General features: G+C 39.6%; 1 protein-coding gene across 7 annotated transcripts in view; it reads left to right on the top strand.

Moving 5' to 3' along the window:
* The window catches only part of RYR2 (ryanodine receptor 2), an 830,734-nt gene that overhangs the window by 450,908 nt on the left and 362,200 nt on the right, over window positions 1-17,626 (top strand). For all 7 annotated transcript variants that reach the window (XM_061404941.1, XM_061404935.1, XM_061404936.1 and 4 more), the window contains 2 exons: window positions 16,034-16,152; window positions 16,485-16,618. In XM_061404941.1, the coding sequence (XP_061260925.1) occupies window positions 16,034-16,152; window positions 16,485-16,618 (253 nt within the window). The remainder of the gene's footprint in view (window positions 1-16,033; window positions 16,153-16,484; window positions 16,619-17,626) is intronic.

The following is a 17,626-nucleotide window of genomic DNA, read 5'->3' on the forward strand; positions in this document are numbered from 1 at the left end:
GCCAGCTGGGTCGTCATTGGAAGGACTGATGCTGAAGCTGAAACTCCAATACTATGGCCACCTCATGGGAAGAGTTGACTCATTGGAAAATACTCTGATGCTGGGAGGGATTGGGGGCAGGAGGAGAAGGGGATGACAGAGGATGAGATGGCTGGATGGCATCACCGACTCGATGGACATGAGTTTGAATGAACTCCAGGAGTTGGTGATGGGGAGGCCTGGTGTGCTGTGATTCATGGGGTTGCAAAGAGTCGGACATGACTTAGTGACTGAACTGAAATGCAGGCAGTTTTATTTCCAGTTTTTAAAGGAATCTCCACACTGTACTCCATAGTGGCTGTACTAGTTTGCATTCCCACCAACAGTGTTAGAGGGCTTCCATTTCTCCACACCCTCTCCAGCATTTATTGTTTGTACACTTTTTGATAGCAGCCATTCTGATGAGTGTGAGACGATACCTCATTGTCATTTTGATTTGCATTTCTCTGACAATGAGTGATGTTGAGCGTCTTTTCATGTGTTGTTTAGCCATCTGTATGTCTTCTTTGGAGAAATGTCTATTTAGTTCTTTGGCCCACTTTTTTATTGGGTCGTTTATTTTTCTGGAATTGAGCTGCATGAACCGCTTGTATATGTTTGAGATTAATTCTTTGTCAGTTGCGTCATTTGCTATTATTTTCTCCCATTCTGAAGGCTGTCTTTTCACCTTGCTTATAGTTTATTTCATTGTGCAAAAGCTTTTAAGTTTAATTAGGTCTCATTTGTTTATTTTTGCTTTTATTTCCGTTACTCTGGGAGGTGGGTTACAGGGTATCCTGCTGTGATTTATGTCAGAGAGTGTTTTGTCTATGTTTTCATCTAGGAGTTTTACAGTTTCTGGTCTTACATTTAGATCTTTAGATTGGAGAAGGCAATGGCACCCCACTCCAGTACTCCTGCCTGGAAAATCCCATGGACGGAGGAGCCTGGCAGGCTGCTGTCTGTGGGGTCGCTGAGGGTCGGACACGATTGAGCGACTTCACTTTGACTTTTCACTTTCATGCATTGAAGAAGGAAATGGCAACCCACTCCAGTGTTCTTGGCTGGAGAATCCCAGGGACGGGGAGCCTGGTGGGCTGCCGTCTATGGGGTCGCACAGAGTCGGACACGACTGAAGTGACTTAGCAGCAGCATTTAGATCTTTAATCCATCTTGAGTTTATTTTTGTGTAAGATGTTAGAAAGTGCTCTAGTTTCACTCTTTTACAGGTGGTTGACCAGTTTTCCCAGCACCACTTGTTAAAGAGATTTTCTTTTCTCCATTGTATATTCTTGCCTCCTTTGTCAAAGATAAGGTGTCCATAGGTACATAGATTTATCTCTGGTCTTTCTATTTTGTTCCATTGATCTATATTTCTGTCTTTGTGCCAGTACCATACTGTCTTGATGACTGTAGCTTTGTTGTATATTCTGAAGTCAGGAAGGTTGATTCCTCTAATTCTGTTCTTCTTTCTCGGGATTGCTTTGGCTATTCGAGGGTTTTTGTATTTCCATACAAATTGTGGAATTATTTGCTCTAGTTCTGTGAAAAATACCGTTGGTGGCTTGATAGGGATTGCATTGAATCTATAGATTGCTTTGGGTACTTTACTCATTTTCACCATATTGATTCTTTTGATCCATGAACATGGTATATTTCTCCATCTATTTGTGTCATCTATGTTGCCCGGAAAATCCAACAGATGGAGGAGCCTGGTAGGCTGCAGTCCATGGGGTTGCTAAGAGTCGGACATGACTGAGCGACTTCACTTTCACTTTCCTCTTTCTTGCATTGGAGAAGGAAATGGCAACCCACTCCAGTGTTCTTGCCTGGAGAATCCCATGGACGGAGAAGCCTGGTAGGCTGCAGTCCATGGGGTCACACAGAGTCAGACACGACTGAAGTGACTTAGCAGCAGCAGCAGCAACAGCATGATTTCTTTCATCAGTGTTTTATAGTTTTCTATTTTTGGGGGGCTGCAAAATCACTGCAGATGGTGACTGCAGCTATGAAATTAAAAGACGCTTATTCCTTGGAAGAAAAGTTATGACCAACCTAGATAGCATATTGAAAAGCAGAGACATTACTTTGCCAACAAAGGTCCATCTAGTCAAGGCTATGGTTTTTCCTGTGGTTATGTATGGATGTGAGAGTTGGACTGTGAAGAAAGCTGAGCGCCAAAGAATTGATGCTTTTGAACTGTGGTATTGGAGAAGACTCTTGAGAGTCCCTTGGACTGCAAGGAGATCCAACCAGTCCATCCTAAAGGAGATCAGTCCTGGGTGTTCATTGGAAGGACTGATGCTAAAGCTGAAACTCCAGTACTTTGGCCACCTCATGCAAAGAGTTGACTCATTGACAAAGACCCTGATGCTGGGAGGGATTGGGGGCAGGAGGAGAAGGGGACGACAGAGGATGAGATGGCTGGATGGCATCACTGACTCGATGGATGTGAATCTGAGTGAACTCCGGGAGTTGGTGATGGACAGGGAGGCCTGACATGCTGCGATTCATGGGATTGCAAGGAGTCAAACATGACTGAGAAACTGAACTGAACTGACATATAGGTCTTTTGTTTCTTTAGGTAGATTTATTCCTAATTATTTTATTCTTTTTGTTTCAGTGGTGAATGGAATTGTTTCCTTAATTTCTCTTTCTGTTTTCTCATTGTTAGTTTATAGGAATGCAAGGGATTTCTGTGTGTTAATTTTATATCCTCCAACTTTACTATATTCATTGATTAGCTCTAGTAATTTTCTGGTGGGGTGTTTAGGGTTTTCTGTGTAGAGGATCATGTCATCTGCAAACAGTGAGAGTTTTACTTCTTTTTCAATCTGGATTCCTTTTAGTTATTTTTCTTCTCTGATTGCTGTGGCTAAAACTTACGAAACTATGTTGAATAGTATTGTTGAGAATGGGCACCCTTGTCTTGTTCCTGACTTTAGGGGCTCCTTTAGAAAGATGGCCTTTATAGAAAAATGGCCAGGTCTTTACACCTCATAAAGGAGCGTATATACAGAAGTGGTCTCCCTAGGCTCTAACTAACCAGCCACCTAAAAATTTAGTTGAGGAGTATGTGAAAGGGTGAATTCCCAAGGGCGGGTGGTCAGTTGGCACCTGTTATGGTCGCTTCCCTGTCCTTGGAGGATTCTAGTACTCTCCTAAAATTATACTGGCTCCAGCCTCCTGGGCTGCTGCTACCCATTTTGCAGCCAAGGGCAAGCAGTTGTTTGACAGCAGCCTTATATTAAGACTTGTCCCACCTATCCTGGGTACTTGGCTACAGCCAGTATCTCCACCAATTCAAGACAGCCTTTGTCTCCCAGGGGTTTTCTTGAGCAGTTCCTAGAATTCAGATTTCCATCCTGCCTCTTTAGAGTCTCCATAGTTGGTTTGAAGATGGGAGTGTTCACTCCTTTTGCTGTTTTTGTTTCTCCCTGCATGTAGTCTTCTAGGGTGGCATTCCACAAAATCCAGGCTTCCCAGGTGACACAGTGGTAAAGAGTCTGCCTGCCAATGCAGGAGATGTAGGAGACATGGGTTCAGTTCCTGGTTCTGGAAGACCCCTTGGAGGAGGAAATAGCAGTATTCTAGCCTGGAGAATCCCATGGATGGAGGAGCCTGGTGGGCTACAGTCTATGGGACCACAAATGTTGGACACAGCTGAACGACTGAGACTCATCTACTCTACAGAATCCTGGTTAACTAGAGAAATAAAAGAGGAAATCTTTTCTTACAATAGCTGTATAATCCAGGAAGGACTCACTTAATAAAAATTGCATATTAAAAACAAAATCACAGTGATCTCTACATTTTACAGGATTGGTTCCTAGTCCTCTTGGGTACTGAACTTCTGTCCCATTGCCATGGACAGAAATGAAGTTTCACCTTTTATTTTTAATTTTGTTGAAGTATAGTTGATTTACACATGAGCTTTTCTGTGTTGCTGCTGATCAATGGGTTTTTATTTTTTCCTGAAATTTTCTTCTAATCAGAGTTGTACATTCAGCATTTCTCTACCTTTTCCTATTTTTAAATTTTTATCCTCTGTTTAAAGGGAAACATAGTTTATAATGTTTCCTTACTGGTCCTTTTTATTTCACTTTATTTGTTTTTTATGTTATTTTGTTACAGCCATAAAATAGTAACAGGTGTTTATATAACAATACTTGGATCCAAACCCTGTTCTAAAAACTTTGCATGTATTATTTCTCACAACTGATTCCAGAGGGTCTTCTGTGTTAGAGTCGCTACCAGTCTGATTCTTTTCACTCCTTCTCTGAAATGGACTGGTGAAAGTTTACCAGTGACTTTGGGTAAAATCTCCTGATTAGATTCTTCCTGGTAGGCAAAGTTAGACCAAATACAAGAGTTCTGCTCTGTGGCTTATTTCCAGTTTTTCCATACAGACTCTCAACAAATTTGGTTCAATCCTGGAAAGCCTTGGGCATGAGCCGTGATCAGAAAGTAGGGCAGTTAAGTTTGATCCCAGATGGAGCTCTCCTAGTTTTAGAAGCCAAGTAACAAGCATGTAAGTCTCATGATGAAAAGCAAACTGAGCCATTATACTTCACCTGCAGGAAACACTGTGAGAAACATACTGTCCCATCCCAGCACTTGGATGTTTCCAGTATCATTAAGTTCTTTCCAGACACTTTGTTACATCCTCAAAGATTTTTCTTGCTCATGACAATATAAACAATTCAGGAAGTTACAGCCATAAACATTTTAAGGCAAATGGCTCTGAGAGTAGAGTTTATAGCAAGATCGTATAAAAGCCTTTCACACCTGATTCAAGATGGGTTTTTGTGTATGTTTGCCTGGTATGTAGGACTCACTCAGGTTTTTAGTTCCTTTAAATGAAACTGTTCCATATACACATGTAGGTGTGGTGTGTTCTTGGGAGGAGGTGAGTTCAGGATCTTCCAACGTCACTTTTAGTCTTTCCATTCAGTCGCTCCGTCATGTCTGACTCTTTGCGACCCCATGGACTGCAGCATGCCAGGCATGCCAATGTCACTGGCTTGAACCAGAACCTAGAAATATTTTCTACTTTAAAAGTTTTGTGTGCTCCTTTCATTGAGTGGACTAAATTTTGGAAGAGACGAACAGTTGACCCTTGAACATCCTGGGGCTCACGGTTGCCGACTATCTGTGCTACTGAAAATCCATGTGTAACTTTACAGTTGGCTCTGTATGTGCAGTTCTGCATCCACAGATTAAATCAGCCTTGGATCATGTACCACCGTAGTACATATTTAGTGGAAAAAATCCACATAGAAGTGGGCTTGCCAGTTCAAACTGAGTTGTACATAGTCCAGCAATAACTCACACTAACATCCTGATGTGATAACTTCTGATGTTTTTTGAAATGTATGTATTATTATACCAATAAATATACTTTACATAGTTGCAATCCTAATATATATCCAGTTTTGTATCTAGTCTTGAAAGTTTATATTATACATTTCTGTGTCATTATTAGAAACTTCACAAATCATTTCTATAAAAGTTTTTATGTTGCAGAAACCAGTACTCGAGAAACCGAGCACCACACTCAGAGAGTTGGAGAACTCAGGTTTATTACTCCGGCAGGCCCAGAGGAGTTAACATCCAAGCTCTGAGCCCTGAACAAAGGGGTTACAGAGTTTTTATAGACAGACTGTAGTGGGCAACAGAGAAGGCAATGGCACCCACTCCAGTACTCTTGCCTGGAAAATCCCATGGATGGAGGAGCCTGGTGGGCTACAGTCCATGGGGTTGCTAAGAGTCAGACATGACTGATCGACTTCACTTTCACTTTTCACTTTCATGCATTGGAGAAGGAAATGGCAACCCACTCCAGTGTTCTTGCCTGGAGAATCCCAGGGACGGGGGAGCCTGGGGGGCTGCTATCTATGAGGTTGCACAGAGTCGGACACGACTGAAGCAACTTAGCAGTAGCAGTAGTGGGCAACACTAGCTGTTAATAGGCTGGTTTAAACTAAGGGGTCTCATGCTTGTAGGAACAGTGGTCACGATGGGCAGGGGGATGCCTGACCTGGATAGGCATGATTAAGCAGGTTTGCAGGGGCTGGGCGATTGCAAAGAGCAGGGTAAGGGTGAGTGAGATAAACTCCAGTTCCTAGTATTGCAAATCCTCACTTTTTGAGACTGCATAACCTACGTGATCCAGACTTTGAAAGGGGCAGGTGAGTTACAGAGGCAAAAGGAGGTAAAATTTTAACTCTTCCTCTTCATTCCCCTCTCATCTCATGTTTTGGTAGGATATTCAAGGCTCCCCATCATTTAGGAGCTATATTGAGCTATTACCATTTGTAACTTTATGGATTCAATCTGAGAGGTTGTGAAATGGGTAATTGCATTGAGAATACAGGGCCAAACAAGACTGCCACAAAGAACATGAAGAGAGGACTGGCTAAAGGGAGAAGTCACAATGTTCAGCTCCAGATATTATTCCAGTTGCCCCAGGAGTTTGCTAGTTCCTCTCTCCTTTTTATGATCCATTGATAATTTGATAGCCGGATCCTCAAGCTCCCACCACATGTTGACCAGCCAGCTGCTGGAGTGTGGCTGGAGCAAGGCTGTAGAATCCTTAAGTTTCTGCGGTGTGTTGACTAGTCCGCTCCTGGAGCGACTAGAGCAGGGCTCAGCATCCTTCATGGGTGAGGGTCATTATTTTTGGAACCAGCCCTTGAGGTTTTTGGGGTCCTGAACTGCTTTCCAGGTGTCCTCATCACAGGAAGTCTGTCTTCTTGACTCTGGTGTGGTGGATCCAAGGGACGACACCCATAACTTTATTAGCAGTAGGGGTCATCAGGACGACCACGTGAGGGCCTGTCCAAACTGGCTGAAGTGGTTCCTTTTTCCAATCTTTAACCCACCCCTCATCTCCTGGCTGAAAAGGGTGAACCCAGTTGCCCAGTGGAATGGGTGTCCTTTCTCAGGTTTCTCGGGTGATATGGTGGAAGACTTCTCCCAGGGCCTGGAGGTGTTGGGACATCTCCAGGTCAGCTAGTTGTTGGTGGTCTCCCTTGAGCTTTATTAATCACTGGAGGTGGTCTCCCATATAAGATCTCAAAGGGAGAATAGCCTGAGGACCTTGGGGTTCATTTACGGAGGGCAATGAGAGTCCACAGAGTAAGGCAGCTTGTTCTAGCACTGTCTGGGTGTTGGCTGGGGGATATTCTTGTCATACTAGTACTTGGAGAAACAAACTTATCAAGAAAGTTACAGATATATGGCCCAAAGATTAATAGATGTAGGAAAGCTGCTGAGGTGCTAGCTAGGAGAACCAGGTCCAGACATTGGTTCGTGACATTAGTGTTTCTCTAGGTATGAGAAGATGCAAGAATTTGGACTCATACAAATCTTTACCTGAAAACATCTGACTATCTGGAGGCCTGTTTTTCTGGATTTTCCCAGAGCACAGAGTGCCTTATTTCTTGTCTCCACCCTGAACTCCTTTCAAGGGGGTGTTGAAGGTCAGCATCTTGTAGTGGTCATGACTTAATCTTTGTAGAGGTAGCTGGCAAGGGCTAACTTCCAGTCAGCAGGGCCCCTTTATAGCCACATATTTGACCGTGTTTGGGGGCATTTCATGGCCATTGTGTCCCGCGGTGCTGGGAAGGCTCTTTCCCAGGTCTAACGAAGATTCCATTGACAGACCACTCAATGTGTTATCACTAGACCAGGCCTTGTAAGTAGCAAAAGTCTCTGGAACACACCTGTCTTACTAACTTCTTGGCCCAAGAAAATATTTTCTCTTGTTGCTTCTTCCCATATCTAGAGTTACATTATTATAATTATTGATCTCATAGGGAACTACGTATCAGCATTTTAGCACAGGCTCAGTCACACATTTGGTAACATAAGAGATAATCTTCTGAAACAAGCTACATAGAAAATAATATAGCTAGCAGTCATAAGTAAGTTCACAAGCAAGGATTTAAGTCAAGAACTTCCACTAGGTATAGCACAGTATACCCCAGGTCATCTGTCTCCGTTAAATGATTATGAAGTGAAGTGAAGAAGTGAAGTCAGTCGTGTCCGACTCTTTGCGACCCCATGGACTGTAGCCTACCAGGCTCCTCCTCCATGGGATTCTCCAGGCAAGAGTACTGGAGTGGGTTGCCATTTCCTTCTCCAGTGGATCTTCCCGACCCAGGGATCAAACCCAGGTATCTCTCATTCCAGGCAGACACTTTAACCTCTGAGCCACCCAAGTGTTAATCTCCTGGTTGTATATCATGGAGCATCTGACCTTTATCCAAAGACTGAGATAAGCTTTAGAAACAATTGTAAGAGTATTCTTTTTAATAATTTAATTAAACCTTTTAGCAATATAACATAACAAGAAACTATCTCACAAGTGAGTCTTAGTAAGCACAGACTTTAATTAACGAAACTAGAACTTAAGGTTTAGTGAAACAGAATTTTTTCTTTTTTTGAAGAACTCACTGTGAGGGTATTAACAGTGTAGCCAGGTAAGGCTTTAACCCATCAAATAAAAATGAGGTCTGTCAGGGAGCTGGGAAAAGCCAAGCAGCTGTCTTGGATTTCCCATAGCCCGATTTTCATCTGTTGTTTATCCATTTTTAATTTCCTGATTTAAGAGCAGACTATCGCCATGTTTTCAGGACATCAAGATAGCAAAAGTCTAACTGTGCGGGGTTATTTTTTGTAGAAGCAGAATGAGCTTTGTCTACATGTACCATAATCTTAAACAATGTTTATTTACTTTACCAAAGAAACAAAAAGACTTTAAAAGCATATATATCACTTAAAGGCAAAGAAATTCATAATCTGTTATCGAAACCTGCATTTTAAGAAAACTTTGTTCTCTAAACAGAAAGAAGACCAAATTCCACTCTGATACTAGCTTACTGTTAATAACAAAATTTTTTTTTATCTGTTTAATCTTAGAAAGTCTTTTCCATAAATCTTGAAGAACTAGCAGTATTCTTCTAAAGGCATGAGAGTAAAACCATAGAAGGCATGTTTAAAATCTGATTCTATTGCAATTGACAAAGAAACCTGGTTATAACACTTTAATATGATAACTAGAATTATGTGACCATATTTTATCAGGGCATATCAGATCTATATGAATTTCACATAATTTTAGAATATCTACATTAGTAACATCAACCATACAGCATAACCTGAAAAGATTTTTCACCCCTTTAACAGTACTTCCCATGTAATTTAACATATTCAATGAACCCAGGTAGCTTAATAGGTCTTTGGCATGTCTCAGGGGCCCTCTGAAGCATCCCAAAGTTAGCTAGCAGTCAAGTTATTTAGGAAGTTTTGTCCATAAATATCAAAAGGGTTTATAACAGTCACATAGGATCATATAAGTTACTGTGAAATCATAGTTATTTACTTAGCCAAAGTTAACAAAAGATTTCAAAGGTAAATATAGAACAGAGCAATTAAGAGGTAAAAAACTTAAATCTATTATTAAAAGCTTTCAACATCTGAAGAAAGTATGTCCTCTTAACAAAGAGAAAGGCCGAATTTAGGTTTTTGCACCAGCTTACTTTAAACTCACTTAGGTAAGCTTAATTAAATTTATTTTAAACTTAGTCAGCCCTAACTGTGTACAAAACTTTTTCATGGTTCACCTTCCACAAACCTTTTAATCACTTTCTATAACAGCCACCTGTAAGTCAGACCTACTTTCTTTTCCCTTTATAAAATGTAATTTTATTTTTTATATCTTCTTTATTAAAAACATACATCCTACTTTCTTATTAGATCAGCAAACATTAATACTAATATTTAATATTGATATTTAATATTGACTATTTCCTAATTCACTTGAATTTGAAATTTATTTAGGTTAATTTTTCTTGTATTTAGAATTGTTTGATTTGTAAGTGCTTACTTTTATTTAGGCCAATTAAATTAGAACTCATTTACAACTTCAACAATATTATCAGAAAAAAGACATATACTGAGACATACATACAGACAGACTGACAGAGATCTTACAGTTTTCTGTTTGAGATTTAAAATACCTCTTTGACCGCCCCCCCACCCTTTTTTTTTTTTTTTCCCCACTTCACTTTCTAATTTGCCCAAGGGTGAGGTCTCAGGCAAAGCTGGCTGTGTATTTCAAGGACATGGAAAGGGTTAACTTCAAGCTTTTCCCTGGGCAGGTCTTTTTACAAGCTAATTGTTTTTAATTGCATATGCAAGAAGAATTGGTTTTGTAGTTTCCAAAAAGAAAAATTTCTCTTACTCCATTCTAACAATCAGGCACTCACAATCATTCGGAGACTATCACAACGCCTCCCTTCTCCTGAGTCCCCAGATTTCCTTAACTGTTGGGCCCTTCCTGGGAGTCCCAAGGAGGTTATCAGTCATGATGCCTCCCTTCCTCCTGAGTCTATAGGTTTCTTTAGCAGTTGGTCCCTTTCTGGGAGCTCTAAGGAGGTTATCAGTCATGATGCCTCTTTTCCTCCTGAGTCCCCAGGTCTCCCTATCTGATGCTCCCTTCCTGCGAGCCCCAACGAGGTAATCAGTTGTTGGGATAGGTTCCTGCTTGGGGAGCGGCCCCGGAGCCTCACCTTATCCCGTGGCCATTCCTGGCGAGTTGGTCCGTCCCTCTACTGAGTCCAGTTGGGGTGCAGCTGTCGGGAAAGTCAGAACACTGGTCCAAAAGAGACCCTGAATACCATCAGGTGGTGCGCCTCCTCGTTTGTCTCAGGGTTCCTTCACTCCAGCCAGGCCGAGCCACCAGTCGGGCTGCTCAAGGGCCCGGCATGGTTGGAATCTCTCCGGGGCCTCCAGAAATGTTGCAGAAACCAGCACTGGAGAAACTAAGCACCACACTTGGAGAGTTGGAGAATTCAGGTTTATTATGCCGGCAGGCCCAGAGGAGTTAACACTCCAAGCTCTGAGCCCCGAACAAAGGGATTACGGAGTTTTTATAGACAGACTGTAGTGGGCAACACCAGTTGTTTTAAACTAAGGGGTTTTAAACTAAGAGGTTTAAACTAAGGCTGGTTTAAACTAAGGGGTTTTTGCATGTGGGAGAACAGTGGTTAAGATGGGGAGGGTGATGCCTGGCCTGGACAGGTATGATTAAGCAGGTTTGCAGGGGCTGGGCGATTGCAAAGAGCAGGACAAGAGTGAGTGAGATAAACTCCAGTTCCTCGTATGGCAAGTCCCCACTTTCTGAGACTATGTGACCTACATGATTCAGACTTTGCAAAGGGCAAGGTGAGTTACAGAGGCAAAAGGAAGTAAAATTTTAACTTTTCCTCTTCAATTAAATTTATAAAATAAAGTTTTTGTCGTATTTGGGTGTTTTTTTTTTTTTTTTTAACACCGTGTGGCATACTCATAATTCTTTCATTCAGATAATTCTGTTATAATCTACCAAGGTTTCAAGTTTTTCTTTGAGAAGCTCACCGTAAGTTTTATGTGGTATTGCCATTCTTGGGTCTTATTCAGTGAATTTAAAATTTAAATGTTAAATCATCTTTAGTCAACTATTCCCATTATACTGTTTAGCATTGTTTCTCTCGTTTTTTAAACAGGCTTTTGAGGCATATATCAGCATGATTTATATAGACGCATAATGCTGTCAGTCTTGCTAGTCTTGACTTTTTGAAAATTATTCTTTTGCTGTTTCTAGTTTGTTTTCCTTTAGAAATTTCTTATTATATATAAAAAAAAAAAGTTTACCTGCATTTTATTCCAACAGTTGAAATTAAAAACTGTTTTCTTCCACTTTTTATTTTCAGAATCAGAGGTTTTGACTTAAAAAATAATGACAACCTAGAAGTTGAGTTATGTTTTCTTCTGTGGGAATTTGTAGGACTTCAGGCCTGGGAGACAGCATCTCAAGTAACTCTGAGACAAGTGCTCCCAGGAGGCAAGGGGAGGAGCCAGGTTATATAAAAGTTTTATAGTAAAGGGCAGGCAGTCTGACCATTAAAAGATTATTGTTAATGAAAGAAAACCAGATATACCAACTTAAGGAATTTACTGCTTCTCTGTATATGGGGAGATGCAAGAGTCTGGGCTAATGAAATCATTCCTTTGATATGTAACGTCACCTATCTGGGTTTTTCACATCCTGAGCTCCCTTGGGGCTCACCTTAGGGAGTGGCTGCAGCCTGATGGCTGTTGTATTGCAGATATTCTTCTCCTTCCTAAGTGCCCTTAGGGCTCACCAGCTCATCTTGGAGGGCTGGAATTGCTGAGGACTGTAACATCCTTATTTATTGGTATGGCAGGAAAAATTTCATTTCTCAGTGGCAGTTAATTCTTTTCAACTGTTTGCTTATTTGTTGGATCTGATATGGCTCCATTGGAAAAAAAAACTTTTGATAAAAACTCAAAACTCTGAAAACCCATTAAAATAGGCTGAACATGAGAAAAATCAGAGATTTATTTTCACATTGCTATTCTTGCATTTTTGATATGTGCCATTCTTTCCAAAAATTTAGTCTTTAATCTTTTCTAATATACTTAGGTGTGTAAATGCTATTGGCTTTCATGAATGTTTATTTACATAAATAATTGATTTTTTTAAAATCTACTGTTTTTTTCTTAATAATTACATTTTATATCAGATTGGCAAACTTTTTTTTTTTTTAATTTTTAAACTTTACATAATTGTATTAGTTTTGCCAAATATCAAAATGAATCCATCACAGGTATACATGTGCTCCCCATCCTGAACCCTCCTCCCTCCTCCCTCCCCATACCATCCCTCTGGGTCATCCCAGTGCACTAGCCCCAAGCATCCAGTATCGTGCATTGAACCTGGACTGGCATCTCATTTCATACATGATATTTTACATGTTTCAATGCCATTCTCCCAAATCTTCCCACCCTCTCCCTCTCCCACAGAGTCCATAAGACTGTTCCATACATCAGCGTCACTTTTGCTGTCTCGTACACAGGGTTATTGTTACCATCTTTCTAAATTCCATATATATGCGTTAGTATACTGTATTCGTGTTTTTCCTTCTGGCTTACTTCACTCTGTATAATAGGCTCCAGTTTCATCCACCTCATTAGAACTGATTCAAATGTATTCTTTTTAATGGCTGAGTAATACTCCATTGTGTATATGTACCACAGCTTGCTTATCCATTCATCTGCTGATGGACATCTAGGTTGCTTCCGTGTCCTGGCTATTATAAACAGTGCTGCAATGAACATTGGGGTACACGTGTCTCTTTCCCTTCTGGTTTCCTCAGTGTGTATGCCCAGCAGTGGGATTGCTGGATCATAAGGCAGTTCTATTTCCAGTTTTTTAAGGAATCTCCACACTGTTCTCCATAGTGGCTGTACTAGTTTGCATTCCCACCAACAGTGTAAGAGGGTTCCCTTTTCTCCACACCCTCTCCAGCATTTATTATTTGTAGACTTTTGGATCGCAGCCATTCTGACTGGTGTGAAATGGTACCTCATAGTGGTCTTGATTTGCATTTCTCTGATAATGAGTGATGTTGAGCATCTTTTCATGTGTTTGTTATCCATCTGTATGTCTTCTTTGGAGAAATGTCTATTTAGTTCTTTGGCCCATTTTTTGATTGGGTCATTTATTTTTCTGGAGTTGAGCTGTAGGAGTTGCTTGTATATTTTTGAGATTAGTTGTTTGTCAGTTGCTTCATTTGCTATTATTTTCTCCCATTCTGAAGGCTGTCTTTTCACCTTGCTGATAGTTTCCTTTGATGTGCAGAAGCTTTTAAGGTTAATTAGGTCCCATTTGTTTATTTTTGCTTTTATTTCCGATATTCTGGGAGGTGGGTCATAGAGGATCCTGCTGTGATGTATGTCAGAGAGTGTTTTGCCTATGTTCTCCTCCAGGAGTTTTATAGTTTCTGGTCTTACGTTTAGATCTTTAATCCATTTTGAGTTTATTTTTGTGTATGGTGTTAGAAAGTGTTCTAGTTTCATTCTTTTACAAGTGGTTGACCAGTTTTCCCAGCACCACTTGTTAAAGAGATTGTCTTTAATCCATTGTATATTCTTGCCTCCTTTGTCAAAGATAAGGTGTCCATATGTGCGTGGATTTATCTCTGGGCTTTCTATTTTGTTCCATTGATCTATATTTCTGTCTTTGTGCCAGTACCATACTGTCTTGATAACTGTGGCTTTGTAGTAGAGCCTGAAGTCAGGTAAGTTGATTCCCTCAGTTCCATTCTTCTTTCTCAAGATCGCTTTGGCTATTCGAGGTTTTTTGTATTTCCATACAAATTGTGAAATTATTTGTTCTAGCTCTGTGAAGAATACTGTTGGTAGCTTGATAGGGATTGCATTGAATCTATAGATTGCTTTGGGTAGTAGCAAACTTTTTATGTAAAAGGCCAGATAGTAAATATTTTAGGCTCTGGGATCACAGGGCTTTGTTGCTGTAGCCACTCAACTCTGCCTTTTTAGTGCAAAGGCACCCTTTGTATTATTTTATGTTTCTCATGCTTTGGAGACTAAGAAACATTTTCTACTGTAAACATCCAGGAGAGTGAATGAGCTCCATTGGTTAGGATGCACTGCTGCACAGTCGTCCTTTTACTGCCAAGAAGATGTGTCAATGAATGGATGTGTATACACAGTACAACGTTATTTATAAATATAGCCAGCCATGTGCTCTATAGTAATATGAAATAGGAAGAAAACAAAAACAGCAGAATGACATATGACATCAGGATGACTAATCTATTAAAAATGCTTTTCCCTTTCTGTTATTTTAGTTTCTTTGTGCTTGGAATAAAGGAGTTTATTTTATTGCTTACTTTTTTAATAGCAGAAATAATTTCCACAACTTTATATAAAAATCTTCTTTAATTTATCCATTAGTGTATTGTATGATTATTTTCTACTTTCTTTGATTTTCAACTGCAATGGATTTTTGGTATACAACAACAGATATTGAACCACACCAAAAATTAATTTAACCTTTTTGGGTATTTTTTTTTCACCAAATTTACATTTATATATTTTGAAGAATTAAGTCATTGGTGAAGAAATTAGCATTAACAGCCCTTGTAATGGATTGGGGTTCAGATCAAGTGTCATTTGTGACAATTATAGTGAATTACTTCTATACAATTTGTACACCTGAGTACTTTACATTTCTGTTCTAAGAAAGTGATCTCCATTTGAAACGAATAAACCTTTCTACAAGGTTCCTTTGAGATCCTTTTTAGTACTATGTAGCTCTCAGTGATCACAGGTTCTAATTTTATGTTTAATTGCTGCAAATGAGCTACATTCTCTCTGTTGACAAGGCAGCCTTGCTTTGAAAGTATAAATACACATGGACCCATTTAGCTTTGCAATTTCACACGAAAATTTCTGATAATGAGATTTATTTCTAATTTCTGTTTTAAACTGTAAGAAAATATATATTCTATTTTGTCCTCTCTGATGACTATTGCCCCAAAATATCACCATTCTTATTCAGGTTTTAAATACTGTATTTTTCTTTTTGTGTAATCTTGTATATTTCTCTTGTTCTGTAAACCAAGAAACATTTTTGACTTTAAATCTCCAGAATGTAATGATCTCCATGGGTTAGATGCATTGCTGCAGAATTATGCTTTTAGCGTCTGAAATCTTCCTAAACTGGCCATAATCTACCTGTTCCATCTCCTACTGGCTTTGTACCTCAGGCACATCAGCTCTGCCCAGCATTCAAGACTTCAGTCAACCCATGTTTCCTGTCTGGAAAATGGTCATGTATGAGTTCTCTGTGGCCCCACTTAAATGTTACTTCCTTTCATTTCTCTATAGGCAGGGTTACCTGCTTACTTAGCTGAACACTGTATATTTGCCTTGTTCTCACTTGTTATCATATTTGGTTACCAACCCTGCCTCCCAGACACCAGCTGTCCCTAATCACAGATATTCGGAGACAAACGCATTGAGCTCATAATTGTACTATGTTCAGTCAACACCTCAATAAACACATAGAGAGGAGCAAAGTCACTGATCATTGTAGACTAATTAATCATATTGCCCCCTTTCTTTATTTTCTGTTTAGGTATTCTTGAAGTTTTACACTGTGTGTTAGTAGAAAGTCCAGAAGCTCTAAATATTATTAAAGAAGGCCATATAAAATCCATTATCTCACTTTTAGACAAGCATGGAAGAAATCACAAGGTAAGTGAACCATTTTATTGCCTGAAATGAATTCTGGAATAATTTCAAACATACTCTTTAAAAAGATAATTTTTAAAAGGTGTGTCACATTTTTCATGTTTTTTACTTTTTAATTTCCATCAGATAATACTATGTAGTGCTTATGCATAGCACCAGTGGGAGAATGGAGCAGTTCTCAGGTAGTGGAAAATAAGTGGACACATTGCTATCAGGTTTAAAGTGACTGGGTCAGAGGTACCTGGAGGGAATGTGTTTCTGTGTGTGGAAATTACTGCTGATGCTTGAATCTGAAAAGGGAATGAGAGCCAGCTGAAAGGGATTTCACTTTTCAGGTTCTGGATGTCTTATGCTCTCTCTGTGTTTGCCATGGAGTAGCAGTCCGTTCTAACCAGCATCTCATCTGTGACAATCTTCTGCCAGGAAGAGACCTGTTATTGCAGACACGCCTTGTGAACCACGTGAGCAGGTAGGTTCAGATAGACCATGTCACCAAATTGGTTGTATAACAAGAATTCAGATATCCAAAATACAATAAATTCCACAAATCAGTGAAACTACATTTCCAGTTAGATCTACTTTCCAAGGTGTCAGACGTTCATTGGGTACTCTGTGCCAGCCACAATGCCAGATTTTTTATAAGCATTCTACACTGTTTGTGTGTGCATGAAGTATTACTATTATCTGTGTCTTATAAATTGAAATATTTGAACTGAAAATGAGACTCGAGTCTAATTCCAGAGATTGAGCTCTTAACCACCATGCTATAATGCCTTCCATATGTAATAATGATAATATTGAATATAATTAAGAAGACATTATGTGTGATAGCAATGACTTTGATACACTTAGCACAGTTTTTAGCAGCTTTCCAGGAAATACTTGCTACTTCACCATGTTTCAAACAAAAATGTGGGGTTTAGAATGTATTTCTCCTCTGTGTTTGTTTTTTTTTTTAACACAAATATATTGGTTTTTTTTTAAGATTGCTTTGAGACTTCCTTTATTGTTCTTTCTATACTAGACCTGTTGTTTTTTTTTTTTTATTCTTCCAATTTTATTTGTTGTTAATGAGTGGTATTCCTGAGACTTTTTCTAATCCCTAATGTTAATTTAGGGTTAGGATCTCTTCATAAATTGCAATTAAAATACAACTAACTAGAGACTCCTCACAGTGAGACGTAGAGAACAACAAAGATGATTAGTCACTTTGGTTCCTTCACTAAGGCTATGACTTGCGTCAGCCTCAAACCTTGTATGACACAAAGCTTAGCTTAGGAAAATGTCTCTATGTCCTGGATTAATAATAACCCCATTAATTCTGGGGCCTGATGCTATCCTGAGTGTCTCCCCTTAAATATGATTTAAGATATGAAAATAGGTTGAAGAACAGTTAAGAAAAAATGTAGTGGACTGTTGAGTGATGTAGCCAAATTTTCCCCAAAGCAAACATAAGTCACTGAACATTAACTGTAAG

Source organism: Bos javanicus, chromosome 28 (genome assembly GCF_032452875.1).
Source record: "Bos javanicus breed banteng chromosome 28, ARS-OSU_banteng_1.0, whole genome shotgun sequence".
Lineage (NCBI taxonomy): Eukaryota > Metazoa > Chordata > Mammalia > Artiodactyla > Bovidae > Bos > Bos javanicus.